This window comes from Danio rerio, chromosome 17, assembly GCF_052040795.2.
Source record: "Danio rerio strain M-AB ecotype USA chromosome 17, GRCz13ab, whole genome shotgun sequence".
NCBI lineage: Eukaryota > Metazoa > Chordata > Actinopteri > Cypriniformes > Danionidae > Danio > Danio rerio.
In genome coordinates, this window is record NC_141037.1 from 28,247,409 (window position 1) to 28,268,865 (window position 21,457).

The window sequence follows — 21,457 nt, forward strand, 5'->3', positions numbered from 1 at the left end:
AACTTTTCTCTGCTTTCAGACCAGGACAAGAAATCTGATATTGTCCCCAACATTTAAATATAGAAGCCTTTTGTTACAACGCAATTTTAAACTAAATCTTTAGTATTAACATTGCATTTGGATCTGCTTACTATGACCAATAATGAATATAAAAAAAACATTTCAGAATATTTATTAGGATAAAACTGTTAATGCATCTTTAAAGACCAGATAATGGTTCCCATTCATTTCAGATCTGACAACATATCAATGATTCTTTAGTCAGAGATTGCAGTGAAAGATTCACTGATTTGCTAATTCAACAAAGTAGTGAGAATCTTTCTTAAAAAAAACTGTTCAAAGTGCACATTTTAAAACACAACTCCATCATCATCTTTGTGGAAACTACAAAACATTCAAATGTACATACATTCAGTCTATTGGCATATAAATGTAGTTGACATCCAAAAACAACAATGGCAGATTTTAGGACTGCACTTTTGTGTCTAAGAAGAAGTGACATCGCCACCTGCTGGCCAGGTATATGTATATAAAAAATATCCGAAATTACCTACTATACCCTTAAATCAGGGGTCCTCAACCCCATTCCTTGAGTTCTTTCTTCCTACAGGTTTCAGTTGCAAACCTGTCTAATCTTTAAGTGCTGCTTCAGGTCCTGTTAAATTAATACACTTGTTCAGTTGTGAGCTAAACTCTGCAGGAAGGTGTTTCTCCAGGAACAGGGTTGAAGACATCTGCCTTAAATACTGCATTATTTAAGGAAACTAAACAGCTATATTCGTGTCCGAAACCATATAGTAGACGTTCTGAAGTGACCCCAATCAATCCCACAATGCACCGCAATAACTAGTCGAGTGAACAGATGTACTCTGAGGGTTCGTTACTGAGGAGAATGATTTCCCGCGTGTGCGACAAGATGGCGTCAACCGCAGTATCTTATCAGTGTAAGTTTGTAAATAACTGATTATTTATTGTAAAATTAACGTGTACATGATAGAATACTTTGTTTCATTACTAACCCTGATGGAAAAAAAACTGCATATTTGCATAGAACCAGCATTGATGCTAGTATGTTGGTCTTGCTGCCAGTTTTAATGCTGGTTTTTCTGGTCTGAGTGATGGTCCTGAGCAGCACTAGCATCAAAACATACCTTACCAGCATGTGCTGTTTTTTTCCAGCAGGGATTAGACAACATAAACACTGACAGCAATTTTATTTCATGTTTATTAACCAGCAAAGCACAAACAAATATACCTCTCTTTTGGTGCTTCATGCTCAAATTTACTCATGTAGAGTTTATTAGTGGACTGATGTAGAGAAAAGTGAATGAGGGTATAGTGGCAATTTCGAATAAATCCATGCTTTGTGTGTGTGTGACCAGTTAATGTTTAGAGATCATCGTTTTCATGTTTCATACAAGCCATTTGTTGTTTCACACAGTAAACTCTGGCACATCTAAACATGAAATTAACAGCAACTCACAGAAAACATCTGACTTCACACAATTGCTGTCTTGAAAGTAGGATAAATCCACCTCTGTGGGGACTTTTAGATTCAATCATGGCCGCCATATTGACAGACTGCTCCAAACTGAAGTGCTCAAAACTGGCCATTAAAAACATTCAGAATGAAGGCCAGAAGTGATGGACACTTACTCTTCTTTACATTTTGATCCCTTACACCCTTAAACCCTTCAAAGGGCATACAGATGAACACTGAATTTAGAAAATGGAACACAACCAGGAATTTCCTAACTTGCCAAAGCCACTTTAGTCCTACAGTGGCAATATTAGCATCGTTATGGTTCCAGGGATGGCATTTAAACACAATATATATACACCTTTGGACTCGTAAGCCGCTTTGGATCAATAGTTGGTCAATTCAGCATGATAATGTTTGAACAAACTTTTATGGGAGACTTTACTACTAGAGTGCAAATGTCACAGTGATTAATACAGAAGTTAAACTCGCAAGGCATCCTTAAAACTCGCTAATAGAATTCTGGCTCATTTTTAATGAATGTTTCCAGCTCAAGGCGATAAAATCTTTTAGCCTACATTTCCTCACCAAATCCGGTGCTAAAAATAAAACCATAATCATGTCAGGTCTGTAGTTTTCCTCAGGTTCTTCATAAATACGCTCTTTTAAAGTGGACTTTCCTCAAAGTTCCACGAGATCCTAAACAGGGATGGCAGGAGTTAAAACTTTCCTTAGGTCCTTTGTTCATGTTGGTGTGTTATCTTCAAATGTGTGGGACCAGGTAACGTCTGCTATGTGTTATCAACTGATGGCATGTCGTGTATCGTCACGATGGTCGAGCCGCTGTTGGTGCTGAAATGCTCTCCATTACTGTGGTCTATGTTTCCCAGGTCGACCCGAGGGATTCGGAAGCCGTTTTCAGAGGATCCGTTTGACTGAATGAAGCTTCCAGAAGCTGAGCTGGTGCCCACGTTGCTCATGGCCAGGTTTGTATTTGTGGTGGTTGAAGACACTTTCTTTCTTGGTTTGCTGGAGCCTCCTGACAGCATCCTTTTTGCGTGAGTCCTCCTGGAAGATGGATAAATATATAGTTATTTTTTTTAATGAATCAGATTGGATTTTTAGGCTGAAATTGAAGCTTTTCGGTTGTATCAATATTGGATGTGGGCAATTCCAGCATTATGGATGTAACATATGCAGTAAAAACTCAAAACCTAAATTCACTGAGAAAGTATATGTTAATGTGCAACATTGTGGCTCAGTGGTTCAAGTCCTTGCTGGGTCAGTTGGCATTTCTGTGTGAAGTGTGCATGTTCTCCCCATGTTCGAGTGGGTTTCCTCCGGGTGCTCCGGTTTCCCCCACAGTCCAAAGTGAATTGAATAAGCTAAATTGGCTGTAGTGTAAGAGTGTGTGTGTATGTGAGAGAGAATCAGAGTGTGTGGGTGTTTCCCAGTACTGGGTTGCAGCTGGAAGGTGATCTGCTGTGTAAAACATGTTAGATAAGTTGGCAGTTCATTCCGCTGTGGTGACCCCTAATGAATAAAGGGACTAAGCTGCAGGAAAATAAATGAATGAGTACATGGTAACGTTATATTGAAACGTTATATTGTTTATATTTTTCATAACGACTAACCACATCAGTTGTGGGATCAGAAATATTTCAACCCATGAACATTTTTTAGATTTTCAATGAGGAAAATAAGCATGTGTTATGGATGTGACAAAAAATCCACTTAAAGCATTTAAAATGATAAGCATGTGTTATGGATGTGACAAAAAAGTCAGCGAGTTTACAGTACACAACATACTTTGTAGAAATTCAATGAATTTAATTGCACAACCCAAAAGAAATAATGCTAATCTAAAGCAGTGTTTCTTAACTGGTGGGTTGCGACCTAAAGGTGGGTCGCGGGAACATTTTCAGTGGGTCGTGGAGTGTGTGTTTAAAAAACAACAACAAAAGTTTACATTTTCACCAGACTTTTATTGTGAAATGCGTGCGCAACAACCCTACCGTTTGACATGTGAAATTTCATTTAATTATTGCAACAAATATGTCAAGCGAAAGTATGACACCGAATATGTAAAGTATGGATATATATATTGACAACAAAAAAGACTTAAAGCTTCAGTGTCATATGTAGTGAGGTGCTCTCATAAGAGAGCATGAAACTTTCTAAATTAAATCAACGTTTAGAAACCAGAAAACATATTTTATTAACAGTTTAATATTAACAGTATTTGTCGTTTTTACTTTGTAATATTTCTATAATTTGATCCATTTTGTTAAATGACAGCAATAAAATAGTATTTATTTGTAAGTCTTGGTGAATTTCTTAAGATGTATCTGTCACTACTTGTTTATGTTAAAAATAAATACAAATAAAATATAATTGCTAAAATTGTATTATAGTTCCTAAAAATTTGGGTCGCGGCTTGATGACCATGTAAAAATGTGGGTCCCATGGCCAAACCAGTTGGGAACCCCTGATCTAAAGGATAAGAGTTGGCATCACTATAGAACAAAAATTAATTCATTAATTTATTTATTTTACTCTACTGGCGTCATGGTGGCGCAGTGGGTAGCACGATCGCCTCACAGCAAGAAGGCCGCTGGTTTGAGCCTCAGCTGGGTCAGTTGGCATTTCTGTGTGGTGTTTGCATGCTCTTCCTGTGTTCGCATGGGTTTCCTCTGGGTGCTCCGGTTTCCGCCACAATTCCAAAGACATGCGCTATAGGTGAATTGAATAAGCTAAATTATCATGTAATGTATGTGTGTGCATGTCAGTGTGTGTGGGTGTTTCCCAGTGCTGGGTTGCAACTGGAAGGTCATCCACTGTGTTAAACATATGCTGAATAAGTTGGCGGTTCATTCCGCCATGGCAACCCCTGATTAATAAAGGGACTAAGTTGAAAAGAAAATGAATGAGTTTTATTTGAAATTTTTGCATTTATGAGGAAAAAGCGTTGTTTTGGTTGTGACAGATGTGAAATTGGATGTGTTTTTGGTACACCATATATTATTATTTGAAAATATTATTTTTATAGTAAAGTAAAAAAACAAGCCTATAAAAACCTTAGAAAGGCTTTTGCTATTTTGGTGAAACTTTGTTTGCATGGAATTGCTCATATGTAACTGCATGATCCTCTTCATTCCATTCCATTTTGACAGATCATTTTAAAACAAATATACTATTTATTAAATCTTTAATATTTTATCACGTTGCATAATTTAATGTTGTAGTGTATAAATCCACTTTAAGCATTTAAAATGACATTTAAAAGTGTGTTTTTTGTTTATTTCAGTAACACACTGAATAATACATATTCACCTATTAAAACAGAACATTTAAAAGTAAAAATACAACACTATTTTCTTCTAAAATGTACTCCAATAGCTTTTTTTAATGACCAACTTAAAAATAAATAAACATTTTTAACCCTTTATCTTCGCATCACAACTGCCTGCTTTTCATTAAACATTAAACAACAGAACATGATTTAATCAAAGAGACTAAAGGGTTAAATTAGAGAAATTCATTCCCTATTCTATTGACCATAATAATAATAATAAAAAAAATGTTAAGTTGCTTCTGTATATTGGCTAGATTTGTACCACTGGTGCTTCTCTGAACTCACAACCCAAATAAATCAACCCAACAGAGAAACAGATCTGACATCTTTTATAATCTTATCCTGAGCCCTGAGAACATTTCTAAGTGTGCTCAAGTGTGTTCGGATGAATAGGCCTCTAATCTTTATTCAGCATCTTTACATGGCCTGTCTAAAATTGTCCTGCTATTGTGAGCAGAAAGAAAAGGAGTTCACCGCGTGGCATGTTACTCATTCATTATGCTTGCATCGAAATGTTGCCTTACCTGTTGTACGTCTTGAGGACTATGAGCAAAAATGTGAGAATGATGATTATACCAATGACGATGACAGCTATCATGGCTCCTGAGCCTGTGAACAACAGACAGAGGATGTTACATTAGAAATATTGTGAATATTAAGGGTTGAATTTTTTTTCTTTTCCAATCTTTAATTCAACCAATCATTCAAATCAATCACACACACATAAATATCAGTAAAGCCAAAATCACCCACTCAGTAACCCCCCCCCCCCCAAAGACTAAATATTTGAAAGACAAGTTCTATTTGAAGCAACAACAACAACAAAAAAGCATATTCGATTTTCATTTCACTCATTTGATTGCAAAATAAGAAAAATGATAAGATATACAATTCAGAATTGAATGTGAATTATTTCAAATACGTTGTAGAACAAGTTACAGGAACTGAGACGCTCACAATGTTCAAATGCTTCTAGACGTCTTGCTCCCATACATCGTCACAACGTCAACATTGTGTGCGACAGCTTAAGAGCCCATTGTACACATTTTTCACACCAGTTAAAAAACACAAGACTCAAATCAGTACACTGAAAAATATCTGTCATTTAAACAGTAATAAACAGTAAGGATGCTACGATAAACATTTGTAAACTGTTTCATGGTAAGTTTTCTTAATAATCGGTAAACAATCAAAAATTCACTTTCCCTGCATGAATTTTAATTTTTTTCCTGCTATATTGTAATAGGTAAATTCTAGCAACTACAGCTCCTTTTTTTTACCAGAAATTTTACTATTTTTTATTTTTATATTTACAGTGTAGTCTCAACCACAGATGTCCTATATTCAGCCTTTCCACAGGCTGAAAGTCTGATGCATATTGAAAGCAAAATTAAAAACACTTCAAAATTCTGAAGGATTTATGTGAGATTTCTGTTATTGGTTGATTTACATGTCACTCAGATAGCCTCTGAATACTCATTGGCCAATGAAAACTCATGCTGATTTAGACATTCTGAAAGTCCAAAGGGCACTTCAGAGTAAAAGCAGTAATCTTCACCATATTGAAGTGTCATTCTAAATCGGAGTGCTCAATACTGGCCACTTTAAAGTGCTCTTTGGAATGAAGTATTTCAAAAGGGTAAATCTGATAGACACTTCGGGCAGCCATGATCCTTTGTGCAGGGAAGTTGTTGGGTGTCACACAATTCATTCCATTCTGAAGGGCTCGTCCCTATTTCCTAATCCCTTTGAAGCTGTCACTCTGAAGGGTAAACCCTTCGAAGCATTAGGGCATAAGGATGAGCCCTTTCAAATGAAACGCAGTGAATCACTGTGTCCATCAGAGTCCAGCAGTTTAGATTTCCAATATGCAACATGTAACATGAAATCCCACAGCAATTCAGAAATGCAGAATAGTGAAATAGGAACGGTTTGTAATCTAATTATTCATTCATTTTCTTTTCAGCTTAATCTCTTTATTAATTTGGGGTTGCCACAGTGGAATGAACCGCCAACTTATCCACCATGTTTTACACAACAGATGCCCTTCCAGCTGCAATCCAACACTGGAAAACATCCATACACACTCATTCAATATGGACAATTTAGCTTAACCAATTCACCTTTACCACATGTTTTTTGGACTTGTGGGGGAAACCGGAACACCCATGTGAACACGGTGAGAACATGCAAACTTCACACAGAAATGCCAACTGACCCAGCCGGGGCTCGAACCAGTGATCTTCTTGCTGTGAGGCGATTGTGCTACCGCATCGCCTATAATCTAACTAATAAATACTAAATCCATTAGCATTATTAAAAGTACATACTGAGTAACTGATCTAGTTGGTTCGCAGTTGCATTTTACATCAAAGCATTAATGTATAAACTATATGTTTGCCAGTTATTTTATTTTTAACGCCAGAGGTAAACATCAGTTGGTGCTTTCAGTATGGCAATAAATGTCACACAAACTGGTATTCAACCTAACCCTAAAGCCGCGGTCACACTTCACTTTTTGTCTCATAGACTTTCATTCATATGCATGCAAATTTGTATGAGCAAACCGGAAACACAAGCTCATGTGAAAAGTTTTGCATGGCACTGCGTTGCTAAGTTCAAGCTTGGTGAACTCTGACCTGTGAAATCACATCACCTGATTGCGTGAGCCCAATAGAAGATCAAAACATGATCAAAACTTAAAGCAGCACTGTACGCAACTCTAGTGTGACTGCGGCTTAACACTAAATAAAACATAATCAGCACCTAAGGTTGTCAGCCGTGATCGCAGAAATGTAAACTATTTCTAAAATAAACACTTCAAGTATCACAGTCGAGGGTTGATTAGGAGGACAAATGCTCAGATTAACACAGACAAAAATAGATTCATAGTGTCTTGGTGTTGCATCTTAGATAGCTTGGACAAAATGCAAATCTGAACTGCTTTTAAAGTTCACTTGAATCGAAACTAACTTATCAAACTAAGTATATTTTGGTCAAGCTGAAATCAGACGACGTCATACTATAGCAGAAGCAAATGGTCAGATTTTGATTAAAGATTACAAACCACATTTTTTTCAGTGGATTAAATTTTTTTAAGACAATGTCTAAGACTAATAGTGTGCATAAGAATAAACTGTACATATTGATTTCATGTAGACTTTATTATGATCGGTACAATTTTAGACACTTCACCCCTTCAAAGCAAACAATTATTTTTCATGACCCTGAACAGAACAAACTGTAACATGACTGGTTGTTTTTCACGTCAGTCAGATTGCCTCTGGGTGATTCTTGGCCTATGAAAGCTGATAGGAAGATTCTTTTTAAATGTGAACTTCTTGGCCACTATATTCTTACAATTCTGTCATGCATGAGGTGCTGTAAAAGATATTATATGTGAACACAACAAATACATCCATTAGCTCATGTTTACAAAACAATGGAAAAGACAGCGAAGTGCAGTCATGAGAATGTTTTGTCCAATACACCATTCAAAACTCTCACTCTGAGACATAAATTACGGCATGGGTATGAGCCTTGCCCTAATTCACCAATGGAAGTTCAGAGTTTTTAGTCCAGTGATGGCATAAGAACACAAAATAGAAACCTTGCACTCTATCTCTTTTAAATGAATTGTGCGTGTGAACAACAGATAATAAATAAACAAATCAGATCGTCTTATGTTGTTTTTGGATTTGAAGATGTTATACTTTTTCATAAGGTTCATGACAGGTCTTTTTAACATGTGAGGCCAATGGCAAGGAAGAATTGTGTCATAAATAAATCTCCTCAATCACAGGTTAAACTTTCTTCAAAATGTCATGATTGTACACTTAAAAATATCTGCTAATTAACAGTTTCTGTATTGTAAGAAAAATATGGAGGATATAGAAGATCTTATTGGAAATGCTTATTCAGCACAGCAGTCTCAAAGTACACAGCAGTATCCGTGCATTTCATCTGAGTCAGAATGAAGCCAAACATTCTTCAACTCAAATCTTTTATACTGTACTGTTGTTGCCTTTAGGCTTGCCTTTAATTATTCATTCTTTTATTCATTTTATTTTTTCGGCTTAGTCCCTTAGTCCCCAGGGAGAACATGCAAACTCCACACAGAAACGCCAACTGACCCAGCGGAGGCTCGAACCAGCGACCTTCTTGCTGTGAGGCGAACGTGCTACTCACTGCGCCACAGCGTTGCCGACTTGCCTTTATGTTAATGAATTTGCTGTTGACACAGCTGTTCTCTCTGTCTCTCTATGTTAATGCAGTTTCCACAACATCTCTGTGCCAAATACCCATCCCCATTCTACAGTTGTTACCATTTGCTCAAGGTATATTCACCTCAAACAATGCAGAGACAACAAACTGTTGACTTCTCTTTTCTATCATACTTCAGCCCTTTTGGGAAATAAGCATCAACACACCACTTAGAGTGAAAGTTGTGTCGAGGCAGACTTAATTTCTTGCAGTATTTTGTAATACACAAGTGTTTTCTGTTTATTAACGGTTAAGAATTGAATTATGGGAGCTTGTTCTCTGCTCTCATGACCTTTGATGTTAAAAATTCAACATTTTCGTACTTTAAAACTATTAAAATATTAATAAACGTCTCCTTCGATAACTTTTCAAAGTTAAAAGTTGTTGTAGAATGATCAAGGTCCCATAATGCACTTCAGAAGTATAAATAAATGGGGAAAATTTAACATGAATCACAAAATACGGAAAACTGCTAATTTATGGATATTTTTATAGTGTCTGTTTGAAAAGATGTGAATTAGATTTTTGCGCAAAAGTGGAATAACATAAAATATTTTCAAATAAAGCACTGTTTCCATCCAGTAAGACAAATCATCACTTCATGATGAACTGGCACCAAATATCAAAAAGAAAAATGAAGTTTGCTGCTGCTTTAGAACCCACTGTGGGGCTTTTTTCTCACATAAATTGCTTGCACCTCAGAAGATGTGCTGGAATTTGTGTTCATGTGTCCATTATAGTTCAGGCACATTTTTATTATCAGATAATATGTTTGTCCTACTTAGTTGTGCAAATAAGCTTTTTTCGCATTTTTTTCAAAATGTACTGTATGTGTAAACATTGGCTTTTCCATTAAACATTTTAAATGCAATATCCCAAAATGTGCATAAAGATAGGTAGATGGAAACATAGCATAGATTTCGATTGAGAAAAGACATAAAGTGGATTCCAAAAAGCCTCCACTTGTTCTTCCTGCCAGAAGACAGAACACATGCATGTGCAGTGCACAAGAAACCATATTGTAGAGAGGTTTAAAACGGTGAATCTTAACATTTTTTAAAAGTTAGTTAAAGGCCACTGTTGGGCCCTGCCCCCCTGGTTGAGAACCACTGGCCTAATAAGACTTTAACTGTTTGAAGTGCAGATGCATGCGAAACTTACTCTGTGTAAGGATTTGTTCTCTAGATTTGGTGAAGGCTGTGGTGTTTTGTGTTGTGGCCTGGGTCACAGATACTGTGCTCGCCCTCTGCATCTTCAGACTTCTCCTGAAAATAGAATGAAAAAGATTAAGCAAACAACATCACTTCGGCTACTTGAACATAATATTCCTAAAATTAAGGAATGACTTCATATTATGATTCTACACTACAACTACCAAATTTCTCAATGCCTTGTTCTTGTGCTTTTAGCTCTACATATGTTTGCCTAGCTCAAAACAAAATGTTAATTAAACCAAACTGCTGTTTTGGTGACTTTAATCACAATACATAATGCATTATGTTTAATAACCACCTAATTAAATTAGAGATGATACATTGGCTGAGACTGAGAGAACACAAACATTTAGTACGTTAAGAAAACACATGCATATATAAAAATCACTAACAGACTGTAAGAACATTTTTATAAATTTGACCAAACGTGCACGAGCACAACACATGCAAATACAGAAACGTACCACAAATAATGCAGACTGTAACGAAAATGTGTCCAGGGACCCCAAAAAGTGACATCTGAGAGTTTTTTGTTTATATTAACGTGGTTTTACCTGGTGGTTTCTTGTTTATATATTTTAGCCCTGTTGATTTGATTAAGTGCACTGCTAATAATAAATGTCTTTCTTAATATAAACTGGAAACTGTCGAGTTTGTCATTTTTTTGGGGGGTCCCCGACACATTTGTTTCTCAATTTACACTCTCATGTGTTGTCAAACTGATGAAAATACTTCTTTATTTTTTAGTATTTTTCATTCATGTGGGAGCTTTTTCAGACACTGTATTGTAATTCTACTAATTCATCCCCAAATTGAAAGATTAGATTCCTCAGATCAGATTTTAGGTATATAGATACTTGACATAGAGGTTATGTGTTTAAATGGTTTACATGAATCTGCTGAAGAAAGTCGGAGAGATGTATATCATGCTCTCATATATCTGTCAGCAATAAACATCTCACACACTAATCAACTTCCCTTTTTTAAATCACCACATGCCATAACTTCAGCAGTCAAAACACAGCACAATCTGTCCTGCTCCTTTAGTCCTGCATGATTTTTTCAAAGTAGGAATAAGAGTCAAGCTCCGAATAAGAAGAAATTTGATTTATTTCAGGAGCTTGTACTCGCTGACTTCCCAGTCTCTGTCGTCCTGAACTGCAGCGTCTCACCGCAAGCTCAAAATTATACAGCAGCCATTTAATTGAGCGTGTAGTGTCCTGGATGATACAGTCAGAGCTGCTTTAAAAGAAAACGGCATTGGCCATAAAGAACTGAACAAGAGCAAGGGAGCACTTCAATTCAGATCACTCAAGCAAGCACATTCATACGCTCGCTCACTCCTACACGCTCAAACACTTTAAAGCACAGCTGAAGTCTATTGTTCATCTGCAGATTATATTCAAATACACCGGCGACTACAAACCATGCAAAGCCTTCCGTTTCGTAACAGCTATTATGCATCTGACAGCGTGGGCTCCACAGCCCATTGCTCAGTGCAAAACAGTGAAAAAATGTATGCACTGTCTAATTTTGTCACTGAGTTGGATACTGGAGTGTCCTAGAACCAAAAACCAACACCTTAATTTTACTTAAATGCAGATTTCATTTGTTATCTGTTAATTTTTCTGTATTAGAAAACTTTGGATATTTTAAGGTATTAACGCTTTTAAGCAGTGTTATGTGAGAATAAATAATAATAATAATAATAACAATAATAATTGACAAGACCAATAAAACCACTCTCATTTTTAGCAAATCTCAAAAGCTATACTTTTATGCCATGCATTATAATGTTGTAGTCCCAAAATTGGCTTAAAATCATTAATTTTAGTTTGGGTTTATCGCATTTATTAAAACAACTTAACATAATAATAATTATCATAATACTATTAATAATAATATGAAGTCAAAGCTGTTAGCCCTCCTGCAAACTTTTTCAAATATTTCCCAAGTGCTGTTCAATGGGGAGAAGATATTTTAAAACGCATTTTAAAACACAATAGTTTTAGTAACTTATTTCTGATAAACTAAATTTTTTGGTCTTTGCCATGATGACAGAACATAATATTTTTTGACACACTAAGCTGATGCAAAATAACTAGCACCGACGAAACCAAACTGTGTAGATGTTGATGATGATGATAATCTCACTCTTATAAAATACGCCAATGATCTTGTATTGGTTTCCTGTCAGGAAGAAATGAATAGCTGCTTAAATTTTAAACATATTAATAGTATCACAGATTGGTTTGACAAAAGTTCATTACATCTTAATATTGGAAAAACAAAAGAGCTATGTCTGGGGAGTCAAACAAGAGCAGTAGATACTAGATTTTATAAACCAGTCATCCTAAATGGAAAAATAGTAGAGCAGGTCTCAGACTTTAAGTATTTAGGCACAATTATTGACAATAAACTGATTTTTAATAGTAGAGGCTGTTTATAAGAAGGCGCCTCAGTCATCTCCTCAGTCTCCTCTGCAAGTTGAGAAGATTTAATGTTACACAGACTTTAAACATGGCATATAGATCATTGATAGAGAGTGTTCTCACATATAACATTGTTTCATGGTTTGGTACCACAACACTTAAAAAGAAAAAGAAATTATCGTAAATTATCAATCAGGCAAATAAGATAACTGGTCATAAACAACATTCACCGCAGTTTCCGTTTGACTCCTTTATGGAAAAAACAGCAGTTGCGATTTTTAAATATAATACACATCGCCTTCACTCAGTGTTTGAAATGCTACCATCAGGACGCAGGTTTAGAATGCCTAAGGCCTGAAGAAATGCTTAGAAAAAGTAATTTATCCCAATTGTAGTTGTTGTTTTAAATTGGATCACTGTTTGAAGTGAATGGAGTGGTTGTCAAGAATGTGCAGTAATATGTATGAGACTAATTGTTTTTTAAATTTTGAGCTTATGTTATTGTCCTGATGGGTGTTGTTATTGTGTGATTGTTGTAAGTATGCAATTGTTGTCTTAAATCTAGTGTTAAAGACAAATTTCCTTTCTGTGCTAAGCAGAACCAACACAATCTCACGGCAATTCATAACTTTTTGATTTAGTGGCTAATTTATATGCATTCGTACAATCTAATTCGTACAATTTAGTACGATTTGCTTATTCCCCAATGACGGTTGGGTTTAGGGGTGGGGTTAGGTTAGGTTGCCACACCTCCTTTTTAAAATCAATTTTGTATGACTGAACTCGTACTAATTTGTACGAATTAGCCACTAAATTGGCTAAACGTAAAATACTTAAGCTTTCTTGGAGATCAGGCTGGCAAAACGGACAATAATATTTAAAATAATGTTGGCTCTCGTCTGGACTAAAAAGCTGAGGAGAGCCAACGCGTGGAACAAACTAAACACACTAGCCACATTGACGAAGCCCAAAGGCCGACTGTCAGTGAGGTGTATCCCGGCCTTATAGAGATGCAAAAAGTGAGTGTGCATGTTAGAAATGCAAAAGGTGTGTGTGTGTTTGTGTGTAAAAGCAATAAAACAAATATGCAACACATGCATACCCTATACATTACCTACTACAAGAATACATGGGGTGCTTGGCAGCTCTGATAAATCATCCTATAGGAGATAGAACACATTCATTCATTCATTTTCTTTTCAGCATAGGTCCCTTTATTAATCTGGGGTCTCCACAGCGGAATGGACCGCCAACTTATCCAGCATATGTTTTACGCAGCGGATGCCCTTCCAGCCACAACCCAACACTGGGAAACATCCGTACACACTCATTCAAACTCATACACTATGGACAATTTAGCCTACCAAATTCACCTGTACCGCATGTCTTTGGACTGTGGGGGAAACCGGAGCACCCAGAGGAAGCCCATGCGAATGCAGGGAAACATGCAAACTCCACACAGAAACGCCAACTGACCCAGCCAGGGCTCGAACCAGCGACTTTCTTGCTGTGGGGCGGCAGCACTACCTACTGTGCCACCGCGTCACCCAGAGATAGAATAGTCAGAGGGTAAAATGTCAATATAGGCACTGCTAGATGCACACATAAGTAATCTTTTGTGTTGACTGAAACCTTTCAATCCATAAAACAGAATTGAATAGGTGCCACTGCTGGTTGGTTACTAGCATTTTTTCTAAATATCTTCTTTTGTTTTCTACGAAACAAAGAAAGTCACACAGGTTTGAAATGCCAGGGGTCAGTAATTAATGATAGAAGTTTAGGTATTACTTTTTTTTAAATCTACATTTGCAGCACAATATACAGTACCTTATAAAACAGATCATATAGTATAGTTCTACAACAAAGTGTCTTAACCAAACACTTTATAAACAACATTTTAAAGGTTGTAATAATTGGGAATTTAAAAATAGGTAGTTATTATTATTAAACGTGAGTGTAATATTTGACTAAACATATTGATGAAGGTGTGGAAGATTTGTATGTTTTCTAGTTATTTTGCAAGATACTAGTAGTCAGATTAAAGCGCCATTTAATGGCTAAATAGGTAAACAAGGTTAAAAGGCTAATTAGCCGAGTCATTGTTCAACCGTGGTTTGTTTTGTAGCCGATCGAGGAAAAATTCTAATGACCTCAAATTCAATTGACCTTGAAAATGGTTTTAAAATATAACAAAAAAGGCTTTTATTTTACCCAAACTAAAAGAAGTAAGTTTTCATAGAAGTAACATATTATTTAATATCAGTTGCAAAATATTACATTTTAAAAATATATATTTTCCCAGAGATGGGTTGCAGCCGGAAGGGCATCTGCTGCGTAAAAACTTGCTGGATAAGTTGGCGGTTCATTCTGCTGTGGCGACCCTGGATTAATAAAGGGACTAAGCCGACAAGAAAATGAATGAATGAATGAATATATATTTGTCTTCAGATGTTTATATATGCATATTTTTGTGTTTGTTAAAGACAAACCACAGTAAGTATTACATTTTAGTATTGCCTACTTATTAGTTATATACTGTTAAACCTGAAAACATTGTTTGCTAAATTCATTAGGCAGCGTTACAGACACAGTCCTCAGCATATAGGAATACTCCCCATTTTAAAAATCAATATTTTATCCATTACTCAGTGAATATGGGTGATATATATTGGTGCATTTGAATAAAACATATTTATCAAACAGATAATATTTAAATAAAATAATATTTTAGCCACAGAACAACTTTAGAAATGGAAAGATAATACAAAAGATAAAACAATTCATGCAAAATATTGCAAAAAAAATTACAAGCTACATTTAAACAATAATCTACATTTCTACAATAATTGTATATATCTTTTATTTCTGTTGATTTTTGCTATTTTTGGAAATTTGTGTTTAATATTTTTCTACAACATAAATTTTGGCTACTAATGTTTTAACCATTAATGTAAGTTATTTTGTTGTATTAGCTCCACATTTGGCTTCAGTACTGACTAATCTAATGTACATGCACAGATATAATATTGATGATAGAGATGTGTGGGGGGTGTATTGGTATATGCGGAGGACTGTATTTACTGCATAACATATTACTTATTAACAGATGTTTATCTATTATTAATCATCAGGAAGTGCAAGTGAACAGAATAATCTACAGCAGAAATGAGACTAGAAAATGTTATTTATTAGTCAGTCATCCAATAATTGATTTAGTTGCCAAGCTCATCTTTGTTATTTTCAGCACAACTTCGTAAAACAGTCTCTTGTGTTCCAGACGGCCCATAATGTCTGAGGTTAGCTCTTATGAGCTTCTCTCTGACAGAATCAATCAGTGCTGATGGAAAGAAAAATACAGCGCCCGCACCACTGAAGAACAGCAAATAGTTGTAAATTGTGTTGCCAGAGCTACAAGGTGAAGCACAGGACATCAGTTCACACCACCATAAAACATGGCATAATACACTCAGAGGCTTCAAGTGTCAGCCTGTGCCACTTGATTTAATTTACAGCCACTTTAAACTGTTCACAGATGAACAGTTATGACAGAACATGACAAACCTTGAATCCTCACAGGGACACATTTCTGCTCAATTCAAGTCAGTAATTTAAAGGGTTAGTTCACCCTTTAATTTAATTTCTGTTGTTAATTATTGACCTCCCTGATACCTTCATCTGTCTTCGAAAAACACAAATATTTTAGATTAAATCTAAGAGTTGCCTTATCCTTCATAAACTGCAATGGTCTTGAAAAATACAAAAAAAACATCCTCAAAAAAGACCATATGCCTTTAGTGGTTCAATCAGAATAATATCAAGCTACTAGAAGTTTTTTGTGCACACATAAAACAAAAACAAATTTTAAAACTGGTTTCTTCATCACGCATGTCTGCCAACTTTACAGAACTGTAGAGTTGACTTAAAGCCTGTCTAGTTTTTAAAATAAAAGTCCCACATACATTCATCCATTTTCTTATCCTTTAATTATAAGCATATTTAGCATATGCTTTACGCAGTTAATGACCTTCCAGCTGCAACCCAATCACTGGGAAACATCCAAACGCAATCATTCACACACATACACTACGGACAATTTATCTTACCCAATTCACCTATAACACTTGTTTTTTTGGACTGAAACCAGAGCACCGTGCTGCCCATCCCACATACACAGTAAGTATAATTCATGCTTAGATGAACTTAAAAGGTATAAAAAATAAGGGGAAAATATCATTTGTTGTAATCTCACTATAGGACAAATTGCAGCTAATCAAACGGCATGCTTGTTTTGCTCTGATTGGCCCATATTTCCCCAAGATTTACACGCAAGCAAAGAAACAATGGTGTTTGAGGCTCATGGTGTCATATCCATGTACTGAATTCTTGTTATTTAGCTATGTCTAGGTAGGTATGTCCAGATTTTTATTCTGTGGCAGATTTAAAATTAAACAGAAAAAGCTTTGGTTAAAAAATGCACAAAAGCTCATATTAAGTATTATTTAGTAAAATAAATAAATCAAATGAATCTAAAATAAAGCTGTTGTAGTCATGAAAAATATGAGGTATATGCACACAAACTTTAATTACAGTCAGCCAGCCCCAGAGCTTCTGATTAATAAAATCGCCGTATTTAAGATCTGATTTATTTAAAACAGTGATCTTCACTGCCTGGCTGAGATACGAGAAGCACTGCATTAAGTTATATTTTTCTGCACCATGTCTTTAAAATATGGAAATTAATTTTACTCCATTATTTTCAATAAAACTTTTGCGCTCGTCTGCTGCTAATGACGGTGCCTGTGTTTAAATTGTCTTTTGTCTCTTTTTGCACTTTATCAATCAAATAAATCCTTTAGTCTTTTTATCTGATTATATTTGAATTACATTACAATATCAATGCCATATAAGGAACCTTATGAAATTAAAAATAGCCATATAAAGCTTTTACCGGAGACTCATCATTGGCTGAAAACACTAGCTGTGCATATAGCCCATTGGCTTAACTGTCATAGCAATCATACACATAAAACACTAAAATCTGAAAAACTACATGAAACGCCAACTCGTGTTTCAAAGATAAAAAACGACAGCTGTGCAAAAGCACTCAGTGTGATCTTTCACCTTTCTTAATCTCATTATCTTCGCTCTTCAATCATTTGTTGCCAGCTAAAGTGAAGGTGTGGTCATAAATTATTGCAACACGTTTCTGTTGAATCTAACCACTGGCTTATAATTGTATATTAATTCATTTATTTATTCATTTTAAATAAACCCCATTGATTAGTTCGGATAAAAATGTAGTCACCTAATGTCACCATTCTGTTTTTACCTCAGTTAGTGTAACCATTTGTCACTGTCAGTCAGTTTGGTGAATCAATCAATTTCACATACAATAGAAAGTAAATGTGATCAATTTGACGGGTCAATATTGAACTTGTAAAAAAAGTTATCTCACAGGTGCACTTTAGTGCACGTCACAGTCTTTTTACACACACCACATCAGTCCTCAGTTCCCCTGACTCAAACAATGGCCCATTCATCACTTAAAGTCACAGGTATGTTTGTGTCCGTCTGAAGCCGGATTCTTAAACGTGTCCTGCACTCCTTACAGCAACCTCAAAACCCACTGTAGAAAATTGTTGCTCAGATGATTGTTAATAAGAACCTTCTTTTGTTCCCTGAATGCTTAGACACAAGTTTACAGTGAAAAGTCAGTCTAAGCTTGCAAAAACATCAAATGCAAGTACAAAAAAATGATTGTGTGATGTTTATCGGATTCTCTGAGGATGTACAGAACAGCACATCCTCTTATTCAATATAGAGAACAACAATCCTGCAATAGTTCCTATTCTCATAGCTCCTAGGTTCAATATCCTAACACATTAGTCATAAAAACAAAGAAAGAGGAAGACACACACTGAAAACAATGCTATTATCATCAAGTCATCAAAACCTTTTTGATTCTTTAACAAATTAAAGTAACTTGAATCATATTTCATTTCAGCCTGATATTTTTAACAACATACCAACAGGTTTAGCCAACATAATCCATATTAAAATGTTAATATTTTAAAATTTTAATCCAATTAAAAACTTGTAAAGTAATTCTACAAATTGTTTACAGACTTACTAAACTTACTCTTAGTACATTTCTTAGATAAAAAAAAACATCAATAGTGATACTAACATAATAGAAGAGGGCAAAGGAATTATTTGAAAATGCCTGTAATTCTGTAATTTAATACCACTGTAATTGTTAGTAAACCTCAACACGAACACCTATTTATCACACCATACATGTGATAGACAAGAGTCCCTTGTACAGTTAAGATGATTAATTCCAGTTGTCAGCTTTAATCATTTATTTAAACAAAATAGAGGAGTTTTAATATTCTTTCTATATTGTAACTTTCTATAACATAAACTATTTTTAGCTGGTCTGAATTGTATTGAAGTATTTCATTAATCTTTCCTTACACGCTTTGAAGACATGCAGTAATCCCAATAAAAATCTTTTTTCAAGGGTCAAACTGGGTATAAATTTCACCTCAAGGTAAGAACTCCCAATGTTTACTTTGTATCAGCCAAGAAACATGATCCGACCTAACTGTGATGAGTTTGTTTACTTTAGTTAACAGGTTTACAACTATTTCAGCCCATTTGAAAGACAAAGTGACCCGTACAATACCTACTTATTTAACTCACTTTGAAAAAATCTCAAAAACATTTCCACACACACCTGAAAGCATGCAGCTCAGAGACCCTCAAATGACAGCCAGCAGATCCCACACAATGAGTAAATTTCAGCTGATTCTGGCTCACCTGTGCGATCAGTTCCTCGTCCAGGAGCTTCTTTTCTCTCTCTCTCCACAATATTAGTCTGTCCACTCCTCCTCCTTCAGTGAACTGAAGTGAACATAGTCCACACTTCTCCTGCCGTGGACAGAAAAACAAAAACGCAAAGCCGCCTGCAATGAGTCTTTGCTGGTGAGGATGGTTTCAGCTCTTGGCAGAGAGGCAAACTTGACGTCCCATATCAGAGCACTAGACTGAAAGCGCTAGCTGGTTTTTCAGGTCTGGTTTGGCCCTGAAGGCGTGCCCCATTCACAGCACAGTTTACACGCTCCCTTCTCAGTCAGCATTCACCTGTAATTAAACACACACACACACACACACACACACACACACACACTGGATTTCTCTTTAACTTTCTCCCTGTGGCTGCATGTCATATAAATCATTACAGGGTTGTATTGGTGCTGCTGCTGTACACATGCAAATCAAGGGGCCACAGAGAGAGCTGATGTGGTTTATAGATGATCTCTTATCAGACTCTTTTAAATATCCAGTCTGATTCTCTTCTAGTGCATCCTTAACACACGCTCAGTTGACATCAGATTGTTTAGATATAAGACGACCAGAGGGTTTTTTGTGGCACTTTACAATAAGGTTCAATCAGTTCATGTAAGGTAATGTATTTACTATGATGAACAAACAACGAACAATACATTTATTACAGTATTTATTCATATTGTTCATGAAAATACTGTCATTCACTGTTAGAAATCACATTGCAATAACTAAATTTATTACACTGCCGTCTGGATTACTTGAATCTGACATCACAACATTTCGAGGTATGTAATTCCCAGATAACAGCCGCTGGAACTAATAACTCTGGCTTATCCGAGTAACTCTAATGTGAATCGTCTTGACCGAATACCAAAAATATTTGCTTATTTTCTTGACTGATTGATGGCATCTTGCGACTGAATATTAAATAAGTTAGGCTTTACGTATAATTTAAATTTTAATAGAAGATTGCAGCTCAGATCAATGTTTTGTGCCAAATTGTTCAATCTTGACGTAAGTAGCTGTGTAATAAGTGGAATAATGCACATCTAGAGTTGTTTTTACAGTATTTTAATCTTATACTACAGCAGCTAATAATCCCCATTAGTATTTATTTTCAATTCTCTGCTCTGAGGCACTTCAAGTTCACCTTTAGGTCTGGTCTAGCCAATAGTATAACAGTGGGGAGGTGGATATAAAGATAGTAAGGCCCCATCTCATTGGTCAAATTTGCACAAAAAATGCATGCATCTATGCTACAAATTCTTGAATACAATTTCTTAAATATAAATATTCAGTCATTACCGTGATAATAGTATATGCAAACTCCAATACTGTGCAGCCTTTGTTAACAAGCACTTTATTTGAATAATGCAGTATTAAGAAATTATATTAAGAAATATTAGTTTATGTTAATATATACATTTAGTAAATCAAATTGATGTAAGAGAATGTGCCGCCATCTATGTGAACTGGTGTCATTTCGTAGCATTGAGATTTTATTTGAGTTAATATTGAAAGTTTTTATACAGTATATTTATAATGCACATTGCTATTTTCTTGTTTTAGTAATTTTTGCATGTTTTTCATGTTATTTTGTTTACTATTTTTTTCATGTCATTATAGTTTTTATTAATTTTCGTTTAGCTTAAATAGTTTGAATAAAACATTTTTCCTTGGCAAAATTATATTTATATATATTTTTATTCATAATTTTACTTTTTTTTTGTTAATTATTTTGTACAATGAGTTCAACTAAACGAAAATGAGAAATATTCCTTCACAACTTGCTGAGATCATTTTGCTAATGTTTATATACACCTTTTATATACTTTTTACCAATTTACTTGCTTACTATTTT

General features: G+C 35.4%; 1 protein-coding gene and 1 long non-coding RNA gene across 6 annotated transcripts in view; one reads left to right on the forward strand and one right to left on the reverse strand.

Annotated features, from left to right (window-relative positions):
- Nucleotides 1–156: 156 nt before the first annotated feature.
- Nucleotides 157–20,052, reverse strand: ncmap (non-compact myelin associated protein). 2 transcript variants are annotated; one of them, XM_087289351.1, is made up of 4 exons: nt 19,484–19,752; nt 10,260–10,363; nt 5,360–5,444; nt 157–2,548 (listed from the first exon to the last, which is right to left on the reverse strand). In XM_087289351.1, the coding sequence occupies exons 2-4, from the start codon at nt 10,348–10,350 to the stop codon at nt 2,272–2,274; spliced, it is 453 nt and encodes a 150-aa protein (XP_087145477.1). In that variant the 5' UTR covers nt 10,351–10,363; nt 19,484–19,752; the 3' UTR covers nt 157–2,271.
- The window catches only part of LOC141378574 (uncharacterized), a 28,227-nt gene continuing 7,652 nt past the window's right edge, over nt 883–21,457 (forward strand). For 2 of the 4 annotated variants that reach the window (XR_015513428.1, XR_015513430.1), the window contains exons 1-2: nt 883–944; nt 2,371–2,466. This is a non-coding gene — a long non-coding RNA (uncharacterized LOC141378574). Of the gene's footprint in view, nt 945–2,370; nt 2,467–9,109; nt 9,173–16,021; nt 17,606–21,457 lie in introns of those variants that run through there. The other 2 variants (XR_015513427.1, XR_015513429.1) reach the window with 2 other exon arrangements.

What these genes read in the sequence shown, in the direction of transcription:
- ncmap (XM_087289351.1), bottom strand. Translation starts at nt 10,350, where the DNA reads ATGCAGAGGGCGAGCACAGTATCTGTGACCCAGGCCACAACACAAAAC. An exon ending in AGAACAAATCCTTACACAGA is followed by an intron (nt 5,445 to 10,259) that starts GTAAGTTTCGCA and finishes TGTTGTTCACAG; the next exon opens with GCTCAGGAGCCATGATAGCT. An exon ending in GTCCTCAAGACGTACAACAG is followed by an intron (nt 2,549 to 5,359) that starts GTAAGGCAACAT and finishes TCCATCTTCCAG; the next exon opens with GAGGACTCACGCAAAAAGGA.